General features: G+C 42.2%; 3 protein-coding genes across 4 annotated transcripts in view; all 3 read right to left on the bottom strand.

The window, feature by feature from the left end:
- LOC121921898 (zinc finger protein 397-like) overlaps nt 1-24,959 on the bottom strand; it is a 942,727-nt gene that overhangs the window by 97,028 nt on the left and 820,740 nt on the right. The gene's annotated exons all lie outside the window — the stretch shown is intronic.
- Nucleotides 2,900-12,395, bottom strand: LOC121921974 (zinc finger and SCAN domain-containing protein 31-like). The gene is made up of 4 exons (XM_042450796.1): nt 12,306-12,395; nt 7,490-7,940; nt 5,843-5,978; nt 2,900-5,000 (listed from the first exon to the last, which is right to left on the bottom strand). Exons 2-4 carry the CDS (start codon nt 7,895-7,897, stop codon nt 4,243-4,245), a joined length of 1,302 nt encoding a protein of 433 aa, XP_042306730.1. The 5' UTR covers nt 7,898-7,940; nt 12,306-12,395; the 3' UTR covers nt 2,900-4,242.
- LOC121923670 (zinc finger and SCAN domain-containing protein 16-like) lies at nt 13,797-17,949 on the bottom strand. The gene is made up of 6 exons (XM_042454336.1): nt 17,914-17,949; nt 17,488-17,517; nt 16,514-16,966; nt 15,528-15,636; nt 14,604-14,746; nt 13,797-14,348 (listed from the first exon to the last, which is right to left on the bottom strand). The coding sequence occupies exons 1-6, from the start codon at nt 17,947-17,949 to the stop codon at nt 13,797-13,799; spliced, it is 1,323 nt and encodes a 440-aa protein (XP_042310270.1).

Below are 24,959 nucleotides of genomic sequence, written 5' to 3'. Positions count from 1 at the left end.
CAATCTTGTAGGGCCCCAATCAGGCTGGGCTTCTAGGGTCGGCCCCTATTCCTGAGTCGACTTATCCACAGGTCAATGTAAGTACTGTACTTTAACTCTTATAAAAAGAGAACCATCCCCTGGTGAATGGCAAAACGGTAATCTGACCTGAAAGCACTGACTGCCCCCCCCCCGGCACTCTCATCCATCAGCCTTTAGTGGACAGAATGTTGTTTTCTTTGGCATCATTTTCCTTTGCTTCATCCTTTAGATCTTTTGTTACATGCCCTTAAATTTTACCCTCAACCTATACATGGGTTGTATCAAAATCCAAAACCTGCCCTCGATTTATACATGAAGTTGACTTATACTCGAGTAGTATATACAGCATGTGCCTTCAATTCTCCTGTTCATTTATGGTGATCCCATGCATTTTGAAAGATTGAAGATATTTTTATTCCTTCAGCATGGTTCAACTTTACTTTCAGCCTTATGGTCACCCTTGGACCTTTCCACATTAGTTGAAATTCCCTGTCTCAGTGATTCGAGATATTTGGGGAAGAGGGTCTGTATGTAGGTGTGTGAGAACATGGAAGTATGTAACCACTCACCTGCCAGCCATTCCAGAAGTCCTAAAGTCCAAAAAATAGTCTCTGGGCATCTTGGATGGTATGTATTTTGGGCCAGAGTGATTTTTCACACAGCAGTCTATAGCGGTGCCATTGATCTGTATAGTTTTTAATTTCACTTTCTTAAAACCATGGCTGGAATCCTGTTGGTTAGTTCCACTTAGAGCACACTCACTGATTCAATTGTTCAATAGTGAATAAATCTGTGTGTGTGTGTGGCTGTGCCTTCAATTTGCTTGTCAATATATGGTGACCAGATGAATTCCATAGAGTTTTCTTAGGAACAGGATACTTATAGGTGTTTTTGCTAGTTCCATTCTCTGCAATATAGCCTATAGCACCTGATGCATGTTGGTGGTTTCTCATCCAAGTATTAACCAAGTATCTAACCCTGCTTAGCTTCCTAGATCAGATGGGATCTGATGCCTATAGGGTATTTAGCCTCCAAATCCAACCTGCACCATCTTAATATCAATGGGATGCCAGCCATAGTCTAAACCATAACAGCCCAGTCTCCAGACACAGGCTGGCCATGGGTCACTATTTCTCACAAACATTTCCCAGCTGTGTGGGCTGATTCTTAGGTTTGAGTCTTCCAGTGTGACTCCTACTTTATGCACAATCGGGACAGATTTCCAGATTCTTATACATACTGTTTTGCTGTTTTGTTAAAAATAACACACACACTAAAGCTACATTCACATTGCAGAAATAATCCAGGTTGACACCACTTTAACTACCATGGCACAATGCTACAGAATTCAGGGAATTGTAGCTTTGTGGGGCATTTAGCTTTCTTTGCCAGGGAGCTCTGGTACCACAACAAACTACAGTTCCCAGGATTCCACTGCACTGAGCCATGGCAGTTAAAATGGTGTCCAACTGGATTATTTCTACAGTGCAGATGTAGCTTTAGCGTGTGGGTTATATTTTAAAAAACAGCAAAAGTGACAGGAAAGTAATAAGCAATGGAATGTATAACATAACAGGTTGCCTCTGTTGAACACACTGAGAATTCAACCATAAATTACTTTTTAAACACTATAATGGTAACAGGAACTAAAAGCTTTTTGAAAATTAACGTTCCAAGCAAGGCTGATTCTGGTTTAACTCAGGTTGCTGTTTCGTCAAATGCTTCACAATTAAATCCCTGCTTCTCTATTCTTTTCTCTCTATCATGACCATATTTATTTTTCGTTTATTTTCCACTTTTCTCCCAAAACTGTGACCCAGAGCAGTTCGCAGACGAGACCAAGAGATACAAAGAAAACAGAAAAAGTGAAAATTATTGAAACACAATTAAACAAATTGCAACGATAAAATACAGTGGAATTTAAAAAGTATTAAAAATGCTCACGTGACTTCAATTAATCAAGGAACTAAAAAGAACACTCGAAGCTCTGTCCATTTAATATTTAAAGAGGGGAACATAAGTACTTTCAGGTTTGAAATCTAAAAATAGATGACTTTTTAAAAATGATTATTGGGCAGAATGTCTGTTTAACACAATGTTGTCCCGATAGATGACTCTCCAGTGTAGGTTTCTTATGTTTAATTACAGTGGGCCCTTTGAATCTCCTGGGGTTTGCTTTCAGGATACCAAAATCAATGGATGCTCAAGTCCTGTTATATGCAGTGACATAGTAAAATGGTGCGCCTTATATAAAATAGCAAAATCAAGCCTTGCTTTTTGGAATGAATATATATATAAATCTTTTTTGAGTATTTTCTAGCCATTGATAATTGAAGCTATAGATAAAGAATCCACAGATATGGAGGGCCAAACTGTAGTCGCTTTATATTTAGAGGGAAATGAAATATCCATGGAGTTGAAATAAACTTTTGATTATGAACAAAAAGGTTATTTCAAAAATATAACAGAATCTGTATTCACACTGCAGAAATAACCTGGTTTGACACCGCTTTAACTGCCATGGTTCAATGCTAGGGAATTTTGAGGATTGTAGTTTGTTGTGGCACCAGAATGAACTTGTAACTAGTTACTTTCTGGTGATAACAAGGATGTAACAAATGCACATTAAAAAAACAACGTGAGTAAGGCAACCAACATTGCTTTACCAGAGTAATAAGTACAGTAGACCCTTGGTATCCACTGGTATGTTTCCAGGACCTCCCCATGGATACCAAAATCCATGGAATCTCAAGTCCCATTAAATATAATGGCAGAGTAAAATGCCATTATGTAAAATACCCTTATATAAAATGGCAAAATCAAGGCTTGCTTTTTCAAATTTATATTTTCTTGAATATTTTCAAGTGTGGATCGTTGAATCCATGGATACAGACGACCGATTGTACCTTGCTTGTTTCTAGCAACTTTCAAACGTTACCTTTAAAGGATAGATTTAGAGGTAATTTGGCAGAGTTTGAATCCATTCTCTACATTATTCTATGGGTTTATCCCCTCAAAAAATGGAAAAAAGGAAAAATAATAAACAGTGCAGCAAGTGAAATAACGTCTTACTTTTAATCACTGTATTGAGTACTGGTAACAGACTTTTAGATTCTACTGAATAATGGAATGGTTTATTAAAAAGAAAAAAATTTGCAAGCTCTGGATCCCATGTAACAATGCCAGTGTATATTTATGCCGTGCGCTATCAGCGGGAAATGTTTCCTAGCTTAATTTCCACATTATATTTGTTTTGGGGAAGGGGCGTACACTTAAAAACATCTAACATAGCTCTTTAACCTATTAGACCCAGCATTCAAATGTTGTTTTTCTCTTTCACAGAGACACAGTCCTCCTTTTCTTAATGGCTTCCCAAATATTTACACCAGGGATAGGACTACTAGGTCTCCTGAATGTTTTGGACTACAAATCCCATCAGCACCACCCATCTTGGCCAGTGATCAGGGGCTGTGGACACTGTAGACCCATGTCTCTTGAGAAGGGGCAGGCAACAGTGGAAGGCTAGGGAACTGCATGAGCCCCATGGGAGAATTTGGGGGCACACTTCCTGCTTCATCTCCCATTGAAAGTGCTTAAGCACTCCCAGGGAGTGCTTACAGTAAGTGCATTCATAAGCGGTAAAGAAATGTACTTGCTGTATTGCAAGGTTAATTTTTTGCACTCAAATGCCCTCTAGGGGCTGTGAGGGCATTTTTGCCATGTTTGCAACCCTCCCTGCCCTTTTTCCAGAACAAGAAGTGAATGTAAATAACTTCTGATTTTTAAAAGGGTATTTTCTGGATCTGACAAGGCCCAGAGGGGAAATGCTTTCATGCCCCGAAGAGGGCATTGTGTGATATTTGGGGGCATTTTTGTTTACTGCCAGAAGTTCCCAAGGGCTACAAAAACAGCCTGGCAGGGGCCCACTTTGCCCAATCCTGCTCTAGAGAATCAGAAACAAGAATTTGGAGAAGCTACCTATGTCGGATGACAATTCCCAGATTCATTCAGTCGGCACAGCAAAAAAGAATTTGGAGAAGCTGCTTTGACAATTCCCAAATTTACTCAGTTCAAAAGTGTTTGGAGGAATTCTGTGTGCTGTATTCCACAAAAAGAAACTCTTCCAATTTCTGGCCAAAGATTCCCTATGTCTGATTTATATGCCACAGTGAACCCAAAGCACTTGAACCCACAAACACAGAGGAGACACTAGCAAGCATTTCACAACCAATTGGCACACTGGAATGCCTTCTCTCGGGTGTGCAGCTTCTGGTGTGTCATGAGGATGTCCCTCCTGCCAAAGCTCTTCCCACACACCAGGCACTGGAAGGGTTTCTCTCCCGTGTGGGCTCTCTCGTGGATGACAAGGCAAGTCCGCTGGCTGAAACTCTTGCCACACTCAGAGCATTTGTAGGGCTTCTCCCCTGTGTGGGTCCGCCGGTGGGTCACCAGGAACTGTTTCCGGCTGAAACTTCTCCCGCAGTCAGGGCAGAGGTAGGGTTTCTCCCCTGTGTGGGTCCTTTCGTGTTTGATGAGGTCTGACTTTGAAATAAAGCCTTTGCCACAGTGGGAGCAGATGTAGGGTTTCTCTCCCGTGTGAATCCTTTCATGCTTAATAATGTATGACTTGCGGCTGAAGCTTTTCCCGCAGTACGAGCAGGAATAGGGTCTCTCCCCTGTGTGGGATCTTTGGTGTTCGATAAGTTCCGACCGCCATACAAAACCTTTCCCGCATTCAGGGCATTTTTTCAAGCGTTCATCTTGGATTCTGGGCTGGCCTCCTCCCGCTCCTCCTGTGACTTGCGAGTAGCTCTGCGGAGTACAAATTAATTTTCCCCTTTCCTTCTCCAGATGGCTCTCTGAAGCTTCCCCCAGATCAGGGATGCGTGAAACGTTCCACTCGGCTCTTCCCAAGAATACCTTGTGGGGCTCTGGTTCCCCAGAAATGTCAGAGTCCACACCATAGGTTCGCTCATCACCTGCAAGAAAGGGGGAAATCCAAAGGCAGAAGTCATTTCCTGGCCCAGGGGTGAGAAAAAAATAAATAAATTCAAGTCATGATGGAACAGGTTCACTGTCATTTTCCAGGAAGAATTCAAAGTGCTGGTTAGGACCTTTAAAACCCTACACAGATTGGGTCTAGACTGTCAAAAACAGTGGTTCTCAAACTCTGGTCCTCCAGATGTTTTGGACTTCAGCTCTCAGAATTCTTGACTATTGACTGAGCTGACTATGGCTTCTGGCAGTTGAAGTCCAAGACACCTGGAGGACCAAAGTTTGGGATTCACTAATCTAAAAGATCATATCTCCCTACACAAGCCAGCCCAAGTGCTAAGATATTCGAAGGAGAGCTTTCTCTTGGTCCCAACACCATCACAAGCATGGCTACTGCATCTACAAATGAGACCCTTGTGGATGAAGTGGACAGTGCAAATCCCTTCCACAGGTCTGGTTAACCCCCTTTCTGCTCTCTTTGCACCATCAGGTTAAGACTTTTTTTTAATTGAGGCAGGACTTTGGCTAATTTTAATCATATGGCAGAGTCGTGTTCAAAGAGGTGTGCTACTTCTATGTTGTATATTTTTAATTATCCTTTAAAAGCATTTTAAAACTGTTTATAACTGCAGCTTGAGTCTCCCTTATCCAAAATCTGAAATGTTCCCAAATCCAGAATTGTACACATGGATGGTTAAGATAGTGGCACCTTTGCTTTCTGATGATTCACTGTCCACCAACTTTGCTTCATGCTCCAAATTATTAAAAATATTATTAAATTGTTATTAAATAAGTGCTACAAAACTATAGGGGGAAAAAGCCTTACCTAGTGAGGCAGCATCTTGGTCATCATCCTCTTCCTCCTGTTTTATCTCCCCTAAAATGACTCTGTGCCAGGAATCTGATGAAGCTTCCTCCGTGTTGGGAGAATTCATCCCCTCTTCTTTGAACTGCCCCAATACCTGAAAGAATAAAGCAGGTCCCATAGATAAAACTTCTCAATCCTGAAAGTGAAGTGTAGAGCTGGGAAATCAGTATTATTGAACCACAAATCTTGTCATCCCTCACCAGACTGGCTGGAGGAAAACATTTAAAAATCTTGCCTGCTAGGTTAATAAATCAGTTAATACTTCCACCCACTGGTCTGTTCCTTTGATCGTGTACCCAAGCAGACAACTTGTCTTTCGCGATACACAACCACCATAATTTTGAACTATAGTTTCTAGTGATTCATTTCCAGGCACAATTAAGAGTATTGGTCATGACCGATAAAGCTCTATAGTGCTTGGGTCCAGACTATCTGAATCATAGAATCATAGAGTTGGAAGAGACCACAATGGCCTGCCCGTATGAGTCTGACCAACTTTTAAGATCCTCAAGGGAGGGCTTTCTCTCAGTCCCACCACAATCACAGACACATTTTGTGAAGACACCCAAGAGCCTTCTCAGTAGATAAGCTCAGGCTATGGAACTTTCTGCCACAGAAGACCAACCTGGCTTCCTCCTTGCTCTCCTTCCATCAGCAAGTAATTTTTAAAAAATTAAAATTAAGCAAAGATTTAGTGGTAAGCACCTATGAAAAAATGTATGTGTACAGTACTGCATTATTTTTTAATTGTTCTTGTCATGGCTTTAAATGATTTCATATTGTTTTAAAGCACAGTGGGCCCTTGTTATTGGCTGGGGTTTAGTTCCAGGACCACCCATGGATACCAAAATCCATGAATGTCAAGTCCCACTAAATACAGTGGAGAGTGAAATGCTGTCCCTTAAATAAAATGGCAAAATCAAAGTTTGTTTTTTAGAATTTATGTATTTTTAAAATATTTTCAAGTCATGAATGGTTGAATCTGTCGATATGGAGGGCCGACTGTATTGCTGCTTTAATATGGTATTTATCTAATTGTGTATTAACTTTATTTAGTAATCATTTTTAATTTACGTACCTTGCTTTACAACTAAGTGCAGCAGTGTGGAGTAGTGGGTTGAGCACTGGACTAGGATTCTGGAGACTAAGATTCGAATCCCTGCACAGCCATGAAACTCACTGAGTGAGCTTGGGCAAGTCTCTGAGCCTCAGAGGGAGGGAAAGGCAGACCCCTTCTAAACAAATTTTGCTAAGAAAACCCTGTGATCAGTTTGCCTTAGGGTTGCCATAAGTCAGAAACAACTTGAAGGCATGCAACAACAACAACATCAGCAACAACCACCTTGCTTGAACTCAGGCACAAACTTGTTTGGATCCTATTTGGGAGAAAGACTAGATATAAATTGGTTGCTCTGCAAGAAGAAAGACAATTAATTATATAAAATAAAATTATTTAAATAAATACAAGTACAGGTTGTTGGAGGGAAGTTGTAGACCTAAATGATAGTGTGTCTATGCTCTAATCTTCACCAACGGACATCCCCATATCTTGCAGTAGGAAATACCCTCATCAAGACCTTCAGTCCTAAAAGCCCATCTTCTCACCAGCTCTTTCTGCCTCTCATTCTCCTGGTGCCTCAGAAGAAAATCCTCTGCTACAGCCACAGCCTGGGAACAGTTCTCTGGCTCCATGTCTCGAACCCAGCTCTGGATCTCTGGCGGTAAGACGACCAGGAACTGTTCCAGCACCACCAACTCCAGAATCTGGTCCTTGGTGTGCCTCTCCGGCTGCAGCCAGAGATTGCACAGTTCCCAGAGGTGGTTACAAGCCTCTCGCGGTCCCTCAGCCTCTTGGTAGCCAAACTGTCTGAAGTGCTGGCGCTGCCTTTCCGAGCTGGTGGCCTCTGCATCGAGAACCTCTTCCTTTACTTTCAAGGAGTTGATTTCCTCACTGGTCCGGTTGCTGTCAGTTTGCAGGATTTCTTTACAGAGGTCCGGCAGAAGATGGGCCATCTTCTTGCCTCTCAGATGCTGGGGAATGTTGACAGTTGTACTCCTAAATAAAAGGAAAATATTACCATTATCTCGAGCCATGGGCAACAAGCAGGCAAGCCATGCCCTTTTTTGAGCAAGGATGGAGAAGACTGACCTTCCTTCTTGACCTGCTTCCTTTCTATGTGTGGGGAGATTTTAGCAACCTGATTATAATTTTAAGATGTTTGATAACTGATTTAGAATTACAATTATAAGTAGTGGTGATATAGGTTAACATTATAATTCAAGTTGGCTTGCTTGGCTTCTATGAGCAGGAAAATTATAACAACTTATTTATTATTTTTAAGACTTATCAGATATCTGTACATTATTATGATGAATTCCATTTTATTCTGCTGCCGTTAGGAAGAGTGTTCAAGGCAGCAAATGACCATAGTTATCTTATCTTAATAACAACTTAAAAAAAATTGCGATAACCAATGTAATTAACAATATCACCAACACCAAGGGACATCAAAACAGTTAAAGGGTAATTCTGAGATACAGAAAAATGTTTTACTAACATTAATCCCAAGCCTCTCCTCCATTCACCATATATATATTAATTCTGAGGCATTCCATTTTCCAATTAATCTGTTTATTTCTTTACTGCCTTTTCATGAACAGAAGTAGTCAAGCTGGTTAGGGGATTCTGGGAGTTGTAGTCTAAAGAAGTAACTTTTCTGAGCTCTAATTCTATATAGAATTGCTCTACAATCTCTACATGAGAAAAAGCTTCCCCATTTAAATGTGGAGGAGATGCAGTACTCAGGATAAATTCAGCTTATATTTCTATCATCTCTTTAACATTTGTAAAGTGGACTCTTGTTATACGCTGGGGTTTGGTTCCAAGATCTCCTGTGGATAACAAATCTGTGGATCCTCAAATCCCATTCAATATAATGACATAGCAAAATGGTGTCCCTTATAAAAATGGAAAATCAAGGTTTGATATTTGAAATTTATATTTTTTTTAACATTTTCAAACCATGGATGCTTGAATCCGTGTATAAAAATTTTGTGTATAAGAAGGGCCGACAGTATGTTGAAAAGTTCAATGGTTCAAAGTCTAAACTTTGCCTCTAACCTCAATTACTTTTCAAGCATAAATTTCAAAAGACTTTCTCTGTACAATATCCTAATTTGCCATACGGAAGATGAAGGAGCATAGCTAGCCATGTTGACCAATTTACAATGCTCTATACAGAAAGAACAAACAATTTGTTGTTGTGATTGTGGTGGTGGTGTGCCTTCAAGTTGTTTCCAACTTATGGCAACCTATCATGGGATTTTCTTGGCAAGATTTCTTCAGAAGAGGTTTGCCATTGCCTTCTCCTGCGGCTGAGAGAGTGTGACTTCTTGCCCAAGGCCATCCAGTAGATTTCATGGCTAAGATGGGAATCGAACCCTGGTCTCCAGAGTCACAGTCCAACACTCAAACCACTAAGGCATGCTGGCACAAACAATATATGCAATGTAGAGAGAATTTTTAAAAGCCTCGCCACTTCCTCAACCAGTTTTCAAATACCATGCCTATGTTTTTGAATTCCACAGAACTCTTATTTGGCCCCAGAGAATGAATGCTGCTTTTCTGGTTTTGCTTTGGGCCATACTTGTGTTTTGGCTTTGTTTTTAGATATGCTTGATGGTTTCGTTATTATTTAGTTTATTTTTCTAGAGAGAAAAACCTCTTACAGTCAAAATGTCCTTATTTAAATATTTTCATTTTTTAAAGTTTGCTTGCTACTTCGTGATATTTGGAGGAGAGCCGTTTGAGCAAATATTCAAGTCAAATGAGAGAGCGAGAAAGATGCTGACATACGCTTTAGCGAGACTTTCTAGTCTATCACCAGAGATCTGAAAGATCTTTATCATGCTGCCTATGTTAAATAACTTCATAAGGATTTCTATTTTATCAGCAGTGACAGTTTAGTTAATGGCTATTATAAATACTGTAAAGTAATTGACACTGTTCATATTTTGTCCATTTAATTTCATCAATGACTATGATTCCATAAGGCACCTACACTTCTGACAGGATTGGGAATCATATGGGCCTCAAGACTGCAACTCCCAACAGCCCCAGACAGGACACTCAATGGTGAGGAATGCTAGGAACTGCAGTCCAATCACATTAGGAGAGAGGTAGCATTTCCCCCCTTGATGTATCTTATGAACTAGGTTAAAGAACTCTTTGTTGGTCCTAATAAACTACAGTCTCATTCTATCTTTAGTTTTTTGTGGGTTTTTTCAGGCTATGTGGCCATGTTCTAGATGAGTTTATTCCTGATGTTACGCCAGCATCTGTGGCTGGCATCTTCAAGATACCTTTGTCTGCAAGTTGGATTTTTTTTTTAATTTCAAATGTGGAAACAGAATACATACTCCACATCAGAGATTCCACCATTTTAATCTACTTAAGCCTTATAGGCACCAGATCCCCTCTGATCTTGGAAGCTAAGCAGGATCAGCCCTAGTTAATACTTGGATGAGAGACTGATAACGAATACCTGGCATTGTAGGCTATATTTCAGAGGAAGGAGCTGGCAAAACCACCTCTGCATCTTTCTTGCCTCAGAAAACCATATCAAATTCATGAGGTTGCCATAAATCAAGAAGTGTCTGGAAGGTACAAACACAAAGATATGAAAACTTGTTGCACTTCCTCCCCTGCTTTGTAGGCAAAGGGATCTTGTAGCATCTTTGAGACTAACTGAAAGAGAGAAGCTGGCAGCATGAGCTTTTGTAGCATGAGCTTCCTCCCCATCCATCTGAAGAAGCAAACGTAAGGGTATGAAGGCTCATGCTACCAACTTCTCTCTTTCAGTTAGTCTCAAAGGTGCTGCAAGATCCCTTCACATATTAATTTTCATAGAATCATAGAGATAGAAGAGACCCCAAGGGCCATGCAGTCCAACCCCCTGCCATGCAGGAACTCTCAGTCAAAGCATCCCTGACAGATGGCCAAAGACCGCCAGGGAAGGAGACTCCACTACACTCCAAGGAAGGAGTGTTCCACTGTCGAACAGCCCTTACTGTCAGGAAGTTCCTCCTAATGTTCAGGTGGAATATCTTTTCCTGCAGCTTGCATCCATTGCTCTGGGTCCTATTCTCTGCAGCAGCAGAAAACAAGCTTGCTCTCTCCTCAATATGACATCACTTCAAATATTTAAACAGGGCTATCATATCATCTCTTAACCTTCTCTTCTCCAGGCTAAACATCCCCAGCTCCCTCAGTCGTTCCTCATAGGACATGGTTTTCAGACCCTTCACCATTTTGGTCGTGCTCCTTTGGACACGCTCCAGTTTCTCAGTGTCCTTTTTAAATTGTGGCGCCCAGAACTGGACACAATATTCTAGGTGGGGCCTGACCAAAGCAGAATACAGTGGCACTATTACTTCTCTTGATCTCTAGACACTATACTTCTATTGATGCAGCCTAAAATAGCATTGGCCTTTTTAGCTGCCGCATCACACTGTTGACTCATGTTCAACTTGTGGTCTACCTGGACTCCTAGATCCCTTTAACATGTAGTTTTCTTCAGCCAGGTGACCCTCATCCTATATCTGTGCTTTTTATTTTTCTGCCCTAAGTGCAGTACTTTACATTTCTCCGTGTTGAATTTCATTTTGTTACCTTTGGCCCAGCTTTCAAGTCTATTCAGGTCATTTTGAATGTTGATCCTGTCCTCTGGGGTATTAGCTATTCCTCCTAATTTGGTGTCATCTGCAAATTTGGTGTGATTATTATTATTGTTATTAACCGAAAGAGAGAAGCTGGCAGCATGAGCTTTTGCAGACCTGGCCTACCTCCTCCCCATCCATCTGACGAAGCAAACCGAAGTGTATGAAAACTCATGCTGCCAGCTTCTCTCTTCCAGTGAGTCTCAAAGGAGCTGCAAGATCTCTTCGAATATTAATTTTCCAGACGAACAAGGCTGTATCTCCCCTAGTTTGGGGGTTCATCTTAGAAAGCCAGTGTGACATAGTGGTCTGAGCCTTGGACTATGACTCTGGAGACCAGGGTTCAGTTCCCAGCTCAACCATGGAAAGCCACTGGGTGACCTTGGTCCAAGTCACACTCTCTCAGCCTCAGGGGAAAGCCATGGCCAACCCCCTCTGAACACACATATTTGCCAAGGAAACCCCAGGGCAGGCTTGCCTTAGGGTGGCCCTAAGTCAGAAATGACTTGAAGGCAGACAGCATCCCTGCCTGACAGAATGGTTTTGCAAAGTCCAGGAATCCCCATGCTTCCTCTGTGGTTTCCAATTCATCCTGGAGCTCCTTCTGCTGCCTCCTCTCCAGGCTCAGGGCAGGGAAGCTTCCCCAGTGGGGCTTCTGCCTGCTTCCAAGTCCCCTCCCCACACAGAGCCCCTCCCCACCTACCAGCTTCTTCCTCCAAAGGGACACAGAAGGGCCCTCCAAGAGGGGAGATCCCAGGCCACTTTCCCAGCAGCAAGACTGAGCGGAACCAGAGAAAGGATACTTTGTTTCCCCCCGGAAAGCACACCTTTTCCTCCTCCAGAGTGACTTCCGGCCACTCTAGGAATTAGAACTCTCTGACTTTCACCCTTTGGAGGATGAAGAGCCAAGAGCTTGAACTGATAAATGGGGGGCAGGGGGGAGTAATGGGGTGCGCTTAGAATCATAGAGTTGGAAGAGCCTACAAGGGCCATGACCCAGTCCAACCCAGTGTGAAAATCAGAAACAGCTCCAGCTCTTTGAGTGTTGTCTCATCATGGGGGAATTTCAGCTGGGCTTGACTTCTTACCAGGTTGCATGGCAAGGGATAAGCCTGCTGAGATTCTCTCTTGTACATCATTCATAAAGAACAGGGCATTCTCTGATTTCCATTCGGGTGGGATATAAATGTCTAAAATAAACAAATAAAAATACAGAACTACTTTGAGGAAACAAAATAAGAGACGACAGCAGAAACCAAGGACAGAGGAATAAAAAGAGTTAGTGTTTAATTATGTAGCTGGACTGAACCAATCGCCTCTCCTTACCAGCAGAGAGAAGAAACAATACAAAAATCTATTTTCTCGGAAGCAACTATATGATGAGTGCACACTTCAGAAGCAACAGTTCATCTTTCCAATTGCTTTCTGCTCCTAGACAGGTTTATTGACACCTCTTTAACAGCCATGATTCCGTGATATGGAACTCTGGGATCTGTAGTTTGGTGAGACATTAGCCTTCTATGTCAGAAAGCCCTGGTGCCACAACAAATTACAATCCTCAGAATTCCCTAGCATTGAGCCATGGCAGATAAAGTGGCATCAAAGATTACTTCTGCAAAGATTACTTCTTACCAGGTTGCATGGCAGGCCTATTGAAGGCAATATGATGCATGTTAGTCATGTCTAGTTGAAATTCCATTCACCATGATGGATCAAAGACAAAGGTCCAAAACACATTGCAGAAATAATCCAGTATGAGACCGCTTTAACTGCCCTGCCTCAGTGCTAGAAAATCCTAAGAATTGTAGTTTATCGTGATGCCAGAACTATCTGACAGAGAAGACTACATGCTTCACAAAAGTACTGTTCCCAGAATTCCCTAGCATTGAACTAGGGCACTTAAAGTGGTTTCAAACAGGATTATTTCTGCAGTAGGTTTTGGACTGAAGTCTTGACCCAACCTATAAACAATTAAAATTTTGTGATTATTCTTTACATACAGTTACGGCATGAAATAACATTGTGGCTGTGTAGTTATTTTAGTATCAAATGTAAGCAGCATCCTTTGCAAGAGGTTTTACTATCTTTATTTTTAGTTTTTGCCTTCCGTGGGTGAGTTTCACAGTTCTGTGAGTTACTGTTATTCCCGTTTCTCAGAAGGCAGAGAACTCAGGCTGACAGACACAGAGTCTCCTCACGTCACAGTATTTGTCCATGGCATTGGGGATTTCTCCCCAAAAGGAGATCTTTTCTCCACCGCCAAGATGGAACCAGCAGTTTCCCCTGGTTCCAAGCACTTTAAAGGTTTCTCCCCATTATGGATCTGCTCATGTCGAATGAGGGTCGATTGATGGCTACAGCTTTTCCCACATGCTGAGCATTTATAGGGCTTTTCGCCAGTGTGAGTCCGGTTGTGTGCTATCAGAGACGACCGATCACTGAAACTCTTCCCACAGTCTGAACATGAATAAGGCTTCTCTCCCATGTGGGTCCTCTTATGTGTTGTCAAAGTTGATCTGTCACTGAAGCTCTTTCTACAGTAGGGGCACTTGTAAGGTTTCTCTCTCGTGTGGATTCTCTCATGTTTATCAAGGTGTGGACGCTGGCTAAAGCTTTTCCCGCAGTCTGAGCACTTGTACAGTTTCTCTCCAGTGTGAGTCCTCTCATGTAGGATTAGGTGGGATCTTTGGCTGAAGCTTTTCCCACAATCTGGGCATTTATACGGCTTCTCCCCAGTGTGGATTCTCTGATGAGTTATAAGGACATTCCTTCTGCAAAAGGTTTTCCAACAAACTGTACACTTATACTGGGACTCTCTTGTAAGAGTCTTTTCATGCATGATAAGATCAGATCTCAGCCTAAGAACTTGCCCCAGTTGAATTCCTGCCGTTCCTCTCCCAGCCTTGAGGATTATTGGCGGCTGGATTATGTTTTCATCAGAGTCCTCATACCCTCCCTGAGAATTAATGTATTTTCCGCCTTGAGCTTCTGAGTTATTTACCTCTAAACTCTTAGATTCCTGCACTTGATCAGGGTGATGGACAACACTATGTTCAAGTTCCCCAGGCAACATTGCAAATGGCTCCAGTTCTTCAGGTTTTGCTGACTGGTTTTGCTCCTTCTGACATGCCTTCTCCAGTTGCGCTACAATGTGGAGAAAAAATCAGATAAACACCATTACCTTGTGACAAGAAGAAAACTAGTCTCAAACCAGGTTCAAGGCATGACAAAAGATGGATCTATCAGTGTGATTCCTTTTATATGCACCCAATCACTACTGAATCTCTATATTTCAAAATTCACCATAGGTAACCAGGACTTCCCTGCAGGCAAGTACAGAGAGGACCATAGGGTTGCATGTGCCAGTTAGTAAAGCACTTTCTCACAAAGCACAGATCTTTCTATTCATAAAAATCAAGCTGGATAAGAGCAAAGGCCTATCAGTACTAGCATTTTGTTCACACAGTAGCCAAACAGTAGTAGTTGTAGTAGTAGTAGTAGTAGTAGTAGTAGTAGTTGCTGTTTTCGTTGTGTGCCATGAAGTCATTTCTGACTTATGGTGACTCTAAAGTGATCCTATTGCAGAGTTTTCTTGGCAAGATTTGTTCAGAGGGGGTTTGCCTTTGCCTTCCTCTGAGGCTGAGAGAGTGCAACTTGCCCAAAGTCATCCAACAGATTTCCATGGAGAGAATGGGTGCAACCCTCCAGATGCTATTATACTGCAGCTCCCAGCATTTCTCACCCTTATTTACTACACTGCTGGGGGTAGATAGCAATTGCAGTCCAACAAGATCTCTGGAAGCCCACAAGTGGCCCATTCTTAGAATAGATGGTATATTCCAAGGGGTAGCATAAGCATTAACATTTTGGTTTACATAGCACCAAATAATAAAATAAAGAAAGAAGTAAAAGAAGAAAGCATTACCTGTAAAGATGGCATCTCTGTCAGTCTTTTGTTTGATCTCTGTGAAGTAGAACCGCTTCCATGCATCTGGATGAGTCTGTTCTGTCTCAGAGAAAGTATGGTCTGCCCCCTGGAACAGATCATGAGACACCAGCATGAGAAATCACTGCCCCAAAAGTAATACCAAGGGTGTTTATTTATTTCTATATTGCAGGGATGGGAATTATACAGTCTTCTAGATGTTGTCTCTGGGAGTTATCACCCAACAACATCTGAAAGGGCACAAAATTAATGCCTATGATCCATTGTAAGTATTTTATTTTGGAGTATATCAGAAGTGGGCTGCATCCACACTGCAGAAATAATCCGATTTGACACTGCTTTAACTGTCATGGTGCAATGCTATGGAATCCTGGGAAATGTAGTTTATTGTGGCCCCAGAGGTTCTGATACTGCAACAAACTACATTTTCCAGAATTCCATAGCATTGAGTCATGGCAGTAAAAGTGGTGTCAAACTGGATTATTTCTGCAGTGCGGATACAGCTGTAGATAGCTGTGCTTTGGTGGTGGGGCTGCCCTAATGTGAAAATAAAGGTGAAGCATGTGCTGTAATGTGGTCATTAGATTTTAAAAAACTGTCCTTTCACCACATACATCACTCTCTCATCTGTACACTGAATACAAATCACATTCCAAATTCCGGAGTGTAGGACCAGGTCTAGCAGTTTTAAGTTACAGGAGGGTAGTTTACAAGAAGAAACTTCTTGACAGTAAGAATGGTTCAGCAATGCAACCAATTGCCTAAAGAAGTGGTGAGAATCTCTTTCTCTGGACATTTTCTAAAAGAGGCAGGACATCTACCTGCTGGGGCTGCTTTAGCTGGAGATCCTGCATTGAGCAGGGGGGTAGACTAGATGGCCCATGGGACCCCTTCCAACTCAGTGGTTCTGTGATTCTTGCACATCCCTTCAAACCCCAGGAACAACCCCTATTCAGTTCTCCCACCTCCTCGTTTTGACTCTCAGCATCTCCCTTCCTCAACAAGAAATCTTCTGCCAGGGCCACCGCATGGGTGCAGGTCTCTGGGTGACATTCCCGGACCCATTCCTGCATTGCTGAGGGCAGGACAGTCAGGAACTGCTCCAGAACCACCAGATCCAGGATCTCCTCTTTGGTATATTTTTCTGGCTTCAGCCACTGGTGACAAAGTTCCCACAGCTGGGTGCAAACCAATTTTGGACCCTCAGCGGCCTGATAGCATAACTGCCGGAGGCTTTTCTGCTGGGCCTCAGCACTGAGGGTCTCCTCATCTTCCAGAACCTCTTCCTTCACTTTGCCACCTTCATGCTTGTTTTTGGCCAATGGGTTGTTAGCCAACAGTTGGGCTTCCTTGCCAGGACCAGGCAGAACGTTGGTTTCATTATCTTTTGTCTGATGCTGCCTGGCATCTGCTGCTTTCTAAGGAGATAAGATACTCTGAGACTCATTTCTTAATGCCAACATAGTTTGGTATAGAGTACTCCTTTCCAAGTGAGAAGACTCCATGGCCTTCAAGAAGTCTTGTATCTGGCCTTCCCAGGGATGTGGAGAGCCTTTCGGCTGTTCCCGTTTCACATTGTTGGTCGACTTCCTTTCCCAGGATTCCTTTGCACCCTCAGCCCGGATGATACGACACCATTTTCAAGCAGCTTTCTCTACTTCATTTGGGTCAGGCTCCTCCACTTTCATTCTCTGTTTCAAAACAGCATCTGATGGGAGACTTGTGGTTGAGATACCATCCTGCCAGGCAGCCATTTCAATTCCCAGGCCGACCTGCGTAGCTAAAATTGAACCCCTCCAGTTGGTCAAGGCAAAAGCTGTCTCCCTGCAAAATGCGAAATATGTTTCCAACAGAGCAAAATGGGTTATTTATGTCGTTCATGTATATCCTGCTTTCCTCCTGGGATGAGACCCAAGGCAGCTTCTTGAGCAAAACTTACAAATTCTTGGTAGGACAGAGATGTTGCTTCCTGAGAATGGGAAAAGAAAAAAGAAATAAAATTATCTCAAACAAACAAGACACCTAAAAGGAATTAGGCCAAGTGGTAATAACCCAAGACCCTCTTCAACAGGCTTAGTTTTGAAAATACATTTTCCAGAATCGTGGATGCTATTGCTGATGTAATTGATGTTATATTGTATTGCTTGATTATTGTACTGCTTTGTATTGCACTGTATGGTACTGTACCGCTTTGATCAGACGGGAAAGCGGTATACAAATAAAAATGTTGTTGTTGTTGTTGTTGTTATTATTATTATTAAACTAAGTACAGTAGTCCCAACACATTTGCTGGGGCTAGGGGTGAAGGACCCCCATGAATGTGGAAAAACCACAAATTAAAAAACAACAACACTATTCTTCTTACCTGAGAGAACACTGCTCTGGGGCCCCATTGCCACATACAGATAAATCGATGTGCAATCCGAATTGATGGATCGATTCGACAGTGGAGTGTGGTTCCCACTACATTTGCCCTGATCACATTTTCCCCCTCCAAAATCATAATAATAATAACAATAACAATAATAATAATTTTTATTTATATGTCCCGCCGCTTCCAAGGATTGAAGCGGGATTACCTCATTATTATTATTATTACACTGTGGAAATGATGCAGTTTGACACCACTTTAACTTCCATGGCTCCGTCTTACACAGGGGTAGGCAACCTGCGGCCCACGGGCCAGATGCGGCCCGGCAAGGCCTTGGGACCGCCCCCAGCCCGGTCCTGCCACCGATTGCTGCCGGAGCCTTTGGCCTCTCGCGTGAGGGCGTGGGGCCTTTGGCCTATCAGGAGGAGGCGGGCAAGGGGGGGCAAGCGGCAGGCAAGGGGGGCAATTGTCTATAGAAGCCTCCGAAACATGCATTTATATTAACATTTTTTTAAAAATCAGCAATTGTTTAGCGTGTCCTCCATTTTTTTAAAAAAGTGTCCTCCATTTGAAATTTTTGTCCCACATTTGTCCCGATTTATTTATTTATTTATTTATTAAAAAAAAAAAAAAAAGAACCTATTTAATTATTTATTTTTTGGCTTCGGCCCCCCCAGTTGTCTGAGGGACAGCAACCCGGCCCCCGGCTCAAAAAGGTTGCCTACCCCTGGTCTTACAGCATCCTGGAATTGGTAGTTTTGATATGTTTTTAATTTGTTATTATTAGGTTTTAATGACTGTGTCTTGTTTTAATGACTGTATCTTGTTTTAATTCATGTTGTGATCCACCTTGGGCCCCATTTGGGAAACAGGAGAGGCACAAATTAAATCTCTCTACAATTAAATGTGTGTGTATGCAGAATTTTGAGGGCGGAAATAGTTGAGGGAGAGGTTGAAATCTTCTCTGTCCATGTGTGCTGGTTGTGATCTTACTCTAGATCAGTGTTTCCCAACCTTCCTAATGCCGTGACCCTTTAATACAGTTCCTCATGTTGTGGTGACCCCCAACCGATGGTCTTGGTTCCTAAGACAATCGAAATATGTGTTTTCCAATGATCTTAGGCAACCCCTGTGAAAGGGTTGTTCGACTCCCAAAGGGGTCATGACCCACAGATTGGGAACCACTGCTCTAGATTTAAAAATTGAAATAAAGGTTGAGTATCCCTTATCTGGAATTTTGAAATCCAAAATACACTAGCATCCATTCATGGGTGGTTTGAGATAGTGACAGCTTTGCTTTCTGATGGTTCAGTACACAAACTTTGTTTCATGCAAAAGATTATTTAAAATATTATGTATAAAATTACTTTCAGGCTATGTGTAGAAGATGTACATGAAACATAAATGAATTTTATGTTTATACTTGGGTCCCAGCTCCAAGATATCTCATGACATATATGCAAATATTCAAAATCTGAAAACACTCCTCCTGGTCCAAAGCATTTTGGATAAGGAAGACTCAACCTGTAGTCTCAACTATACAGGATATATTTCCTGTAGAGTGTAAAAATCCACTTGGTAGCCTGGAGCAAATGACACTCTCTCAGCCTTAGAGGATAGTAATGGCATCCTCTTCTAAAGAAACTTAGTAAAGGAGACCAGAGTTTGATTTCCGCCTCAGCCATGAAACCCACTGGGTGTTCTTGGGCAAGTCACATGCTCTCAGCCTCAGAGGAAGGCAATGGCAAACCTCCTCTGAACAAATCTTTCCTAGAAAACCCTATGATAGGGTCGCCTAGGGTCGCCATAAGTCAGAAATGACTTGAAGGCACACCACCACCACAACACCAAAGAGAAGAGGTATTCTCCAGAGTAAATTCTCTTCCTTTTTTTCATCCCTTGAAGGCATGAAATGCTCAGTCAGGTGGGAAATGTCTAGTAGCCATTCTAGCCTATGTAGGATGGAAGCTGGCCTGCTCCAAGTCTCAATAAGTGGTGGATTCAAGGTACTTGACCTCAAGGAACCATCTCCCAAAGTACAATGGTCCCTCCACATTCGCTGGAGTCAGAGATGAAGGACTCCTATGAATGTGAAAAAAAACCTCAAATTAAAAAAAACGCTATTATTTTGCACCTGAGAGAATACCTCTGTAGAAATCTCTAGGTCCTCCAATGCAACTCTGTGAGTAACATCTGTCAGAAATTGACCAGAGAATCATGTTAGAGGACCTACAAATGCCTAGAGAAGTGTTTTCTTGAGGAATTTCCAGGTTCTCCAGCACAACTCTATGGTCAATGTCTGTCAGAGTTGCGCTGGGGGACCTAGAGATTTCTAGAGAGGACATATTACTATATATACTCAACTCTAAATTGATTTGATATATAAGTCGAGGGCAGGTTTGGGAACCGAAATTTTGGATTTTGATGTGACCCGTCGATAAGGCGAGGGTAAAACTTAGAGCCATATAAGAAAAGATCTAAAATAGATGAAGCAAAGGAAAACATTGCCAAAGAACTTACAAAATTCCAGCAAGCATAACTATTTGTGCTCACACTAAAGACTGGATGGATGAGAGAGTAGAAGGGGGGCCAGTGCTTCCAGAGCAGATTAAACCCTTGCCTTTCACTATACACACACACATATACACATATACACACATTCACACATATATATGAGTTAAAATACAGTACTTACATTGACCTATGGATAAGTCAACTCAAGTTTTTTAGTCCATTTTTAAAACTGAATTTCTAAACTTATACATGAGTGTATCAATAATTATAATAATTGATTATAAAATACAATAAAATATAATAATTGATTATTATTATTATTATTATTATTATTATTATTATTATTTATTAACCTTTATTTATGAAGTGCTGTACATTTACACAGCGCTGTACATAAATCTTTTTAGTTAGACGATTCCCTGCCCACGGGCTTACAATCTAAAAAGACATGACACAGAAGGAGAAGGGAGTGGTGGAGGGAAAGGGTAAGAGGTCCAGCAGTTCCTCTCTACCTCCAAGGCCTAGACCAAGGCAGATGGACTGGAGGGAGGGCGAGGCTTCATAATGGATGGTTAATCATTTTCCAGGGAAAATACATACTCTCAAGTAGGATAATACATATACAGTACATAGCAATACAGGAAATGGTTCAATAAACAGGCACCACAAGAACATCAAATAGTAAGCGACAATTATGCAATGCCTGGGAAGGCTTCTCTGAATAGGATGGTTTTCAACTCTGTTTTGAAGCTGGTTAAAGAAGTGATGGCTCTTGCTTGTGGGGGAAGAAGGTTCCAGGAGTGAGGGGCAACGAGTGAAAAGGGGCGAATCCGGGATGGGGCAGAGGAAATCCTGGGCTGAGACAGCAGACCTTGACTACCAGAACGGAGGGCCCGAGTGGAAAGGTGAGGAGAAAGAAGGTCTGATAAGTAGGGAGGGGAGGGCTTTAAACGTGGACAGCAGGAGCTTATACTGAATGCGGAAAGGGAGGGGGAGCCAGTGAAGGGATGCCAACACAGGAGAGATGTGGTCAGAACGGTGGGTGGATGTGATAATGCGTGCAGCTGAATGCTGAACAGAGATTAAAGGACGGAGGTGAGAAAGAGGAAGCCCAGCCAGGAGGACATTACAGTAATCAAGTCGTGAGACCACTAGGGCATGGACCAGGATCTTGGCAGTAGAGGCGGAGAGATATGGTCGGATTTTGGTAATATTGTACAAAAAGAATCTACAAGCCTTGGCTGTGGTCTGGATCTGAGGGATACATGACAGAGAAGAGTCAAAGATAAAACCAAGACTGCGGGCTTGCTGGACTGGTTGAATAGAAATCAAATCTGCAAATAATCAAATCTGCTAAAGTCAAAGCCACAAATGTGGACGGTCAACAGGTCCAGAACACACTGCGGAAATAATCCAGTTTGAGATCGCTTTAACTGCCCGGGCTCACTGCTAGGGAATGAAAGCCTTTGACTTTACACTAGGGAATTCTGGTGCCACAATAAACTACAATCCCAGGATTCCCTAGCTAGCACTGAGTTAAAGCAGTCTCAAAGTGGATTGTTTCTGAAGTGTGTTTTGGACCTGTGTCTCTTAACTCACCTGATGCTTCTTCCAAGTCAGTTTTGCTTGAATATCTTTGCCTGAGAAATTAAAATTCCACTTGTCTTTCCTATAGCAGAAGAAAAAAAGGAAATGATCATAGAGGGTTTTTTTTTTTTTTTCTTTTAAAAATTAAATCCCCTTACAACACAGAGAGACAAGATCTAGCACTGCTTCTCCTATGGGCAGATAGGGAATTTCTGAGTAATAATAATAATAATAATAATAATAATATTAACGCCCATAGTCAATTCAATCCGGGCGGTTAACAACAGTAAAATATAAAATATGACAATTAAAAACACTTTATCCCTCCCCCCCTTAAGACAATATTAAACAGTATAACATATTAAAAACACAATGTCAATGCATAAAAACAACAATTAAAAACTAAAAAACCCTGATATCCCTCTGTTGATCCTCGACCATCACTAAGATGGGGCCACAGGAGGAATGAGGGAATCAGGAACCTGGGCCGGGATGGTTAATCTGGAAAGGCCTGCCGGAAGAGATCCATCTTGACCGCTTTTTTAAAGCTGTCTAATAATGTTATCTGACGGATCTCATCCGGCAGGTCGTTCCAGAGTTTGGGGGCGACAGCAGAGAACACCCTCTGGGAGGTCGCCGCAAGCCTAGATTTTAGAGGCTGTAGTAAGTTCCTCCCAGAGGACCGGAGAGCGCGGGGAGGATTGTACGGGAGGAGGCGGTCCCTAAGATAGCTTGGACCCAAGTCATTTAGGGCTTTAAAGGTGATAACCAACACCTTGTACTGGGCCCGGAAGCTGATAGGCAGCCAGTGGAGGGACCTCAAAACCGGAGTAATGTGGTCCCTCCTAGATGTTCCTGAGACAAGCCTGGCTGCCATATTTTGAACCAGCTGTAATTTCCGAGTCAAGCACAGGGATAGCCCCATGTAGAGTGCATTACAGAAATCAAGGCGTGAGGTTACCAGCGCGTGCACAACCGTCTCGAGATCCCTTACTTCCAGAAAAGGGCGCAGCTGGCGTATCAGCCGAAGCTGATAACAGGCACTCCTGACCGTCGCATTTACCTGATTTGTCATCAGGAGCGATGAGTCAAGGAGCACCCCCAGACTGCGAACACAGTCGCTGGAGGAGAGTGTAACCCCACCCAGGACTGGAGGTTGCAACCCAATTCTTGGTTTCGGGGCCGCTACCATGAGCACCTCCGTCTTGTCTGGATTCAGTTTCAATCTGTTTTTCCTCATCCAGCCCATTACCGCCTGAAGACATTCATTGAGAGAAGAGATGCCATCGGAATTCGAGGCCGACGAACGAGATACAGAGAAATAGATTTGGGTGTCATCAGCGTACTGATAACACCCAGCACCATGACTCTGTATTATCTCACCCAGCGGCTTCATATAGATGTTAAATAACATCGGGGACAAAATAGCCCCCTGAGGAACCCCACAAGTGAGGTACCTCTTACTGGAGCTACAGTCCCCGAGTAGCACCCTTTGAGACATGCCCGAGAGGAAGGACCTGAACCACTGCAGAGCAGTGCCCCCGATACCTAACCCCCTCAGGCGGTCCAAGAGGATGCCGTGATCTATAGTATCAAAAGCCGCTGAGAGGTCTAAGAGCACCAACAGGGTCACACTCCCCTTGTCAATGCTCAGACGCAGATCGTCGGTAAAGGCAACCATGGCAGTCTCAACCCCAAAGCCTGTCCTAAAGCCAGTTTGAAATGGGTCTAGATAATCGGTTTCATCCAAGACAGCTTGGACCTTGCTCAAGAGGGCGGTTCCCACCCCAAGGAGTTCCCATCCCAAGGAGCCGTTTTTAAATCAGGGTCTGAGAGAAAAAGGAGGAATGCAAGATTTGTATAGAGCTGTCAGTGGAGGCAGCATTCCCATTTAGGAACAAGAGGTGGCAGCCAAGGCAAAACATTCTGCACTTTCTGATCCAACATGCTGCGCTTTGTGACGCTCAGTCATCCTCCATATTTTTTTAATTATTAGTTTTATTTTATTATTGTACATGTTTGATCTGCACCTCACCTTGCATCCTGCTGCTATTGCAGAGCTGAATCTGATCCTATTTACCTTGATTAAAAATGCATGATGTTTTTTATCGTTTAATGGCTTTATGTGTTTATGTGTAACAAATTTTCTGATTAAAATAACGTAGCTTGCAAACCGTACAAAAACAGGCCACACTATAATGCTACATCAGTAAGAAAAGGAGGGAGAAGACTAAAAAGCAAACACAAATGATGCAATAATATAACTATTACACAATATAACACATACTTCACTATGTGAGAGTTCAAGCATATGTGATGATGTGTAATAGTTACATAATTATGTTGGTGTTCCAGTATTTTTCTCTGTTTTAATATGTGTTGTTTTAAAGTGCTCTTTCTGACTGCATTTTATTCTTTGAATAAGTGATGTTTTGATATTGTAGTAGTTTAATTCTGTTTGAATATATTGCACCAATATACAAAAGCAGGGTAAAAAGGCCAAAGAACTGGACCAGGCCCTGATCTTGTTACCAAGGCACTCTGGAATTTATAGTTCTACTAGGCAGGGTCCTTTCCCCTCTTCTTCTGCCAGGAGAACAAGACCTCTCTATTCAAGAGGGATTTTTACTATTGACTAGCCACTGACAAAGGAGCTTATAATGAGGTGCTTTTAAAGCTAATGTGCTTTTAAATTGTCTTTCTTTTCCAGTGTTGTTTTAACATCATAAACCATTTGCTTGGATTCAGCATGCTTAGCGTGGTTAATAAATTGATTGTATTAGAAAATAGTAGGCTGTTAGATTTGGAGGGACGCTATTTAGGATTCGGGAGGCTTCTCATGATAACTGATTTATCTCCTTTTATCTGTGCCTGTTTTTTATCTATATCTCTTTTTAATATTGCTGTGAAACACCTGGCAGAATGAGACTACGTGTGAA

The sequence above is a fragment of the Sceloporus undulatus genome, chromosome 2, assembly GCF_019175285.1.
Source record: "Sceloporus undulatus isolate JIND9_A2432 ecotype Alabama chromosome 2, SceUnd_v1.1, whole genome shotgun sequence".
NCBI lineage: Eukaryota > Metazoa > Chordata > Lepidosauria > Squamata > Phrynosomatidae > Sceloporus > Sceloporus undulatus.
The sequence above is the reverse complement of the archived record's forward strand: the minus strand, read 5'-3'. Positions and strand labels throughout refer to the sequence as shown.

Coding starts and splice junctions, on each gene's coding strand:
- LOC121921974 (XM_042450796.1), bottom strand. CDS start 7,897: ATGGCCCATCTTCTGCCGGACCTCTGTAAAGAAATCCTGCAAACTGAC. Junction 5,979..7,489: donor ATGAGAGGCAGAAAGAGCTG/GTGAGAAGATGG, acceptor TTATTCTTTCAG/GTATTGGGGCAGTTCAAAGA. Junction 5,001..5,842: donor CCAAGATGCTGCCTCACTAG/GTAAGGCTTTTT, acceptor CCTTTCTTGCAG/GTGATGAGCGAACCTATGGT.
- LOC121923670 (XM_042454336.1), bottom strand. CDS start 17,949: ATGTGGCAATGGGGCCCCAGAGCAGTGTTCTCTCAG. Junction 16,967..17,487: donor CTCTGTCCTACCAAGAATTT/GTAAGTTTTGCT, acceptor TTATCTCCTTAG/AAAGCAGCAGATGCCAGGCA. Junction 14,747..15,527: donor CAGAGATGCCATCTTTACAG/GTAATGCTTTCT, acceptor TCCACATTGTAG/CGCAACTGGAGAAGGCATGT.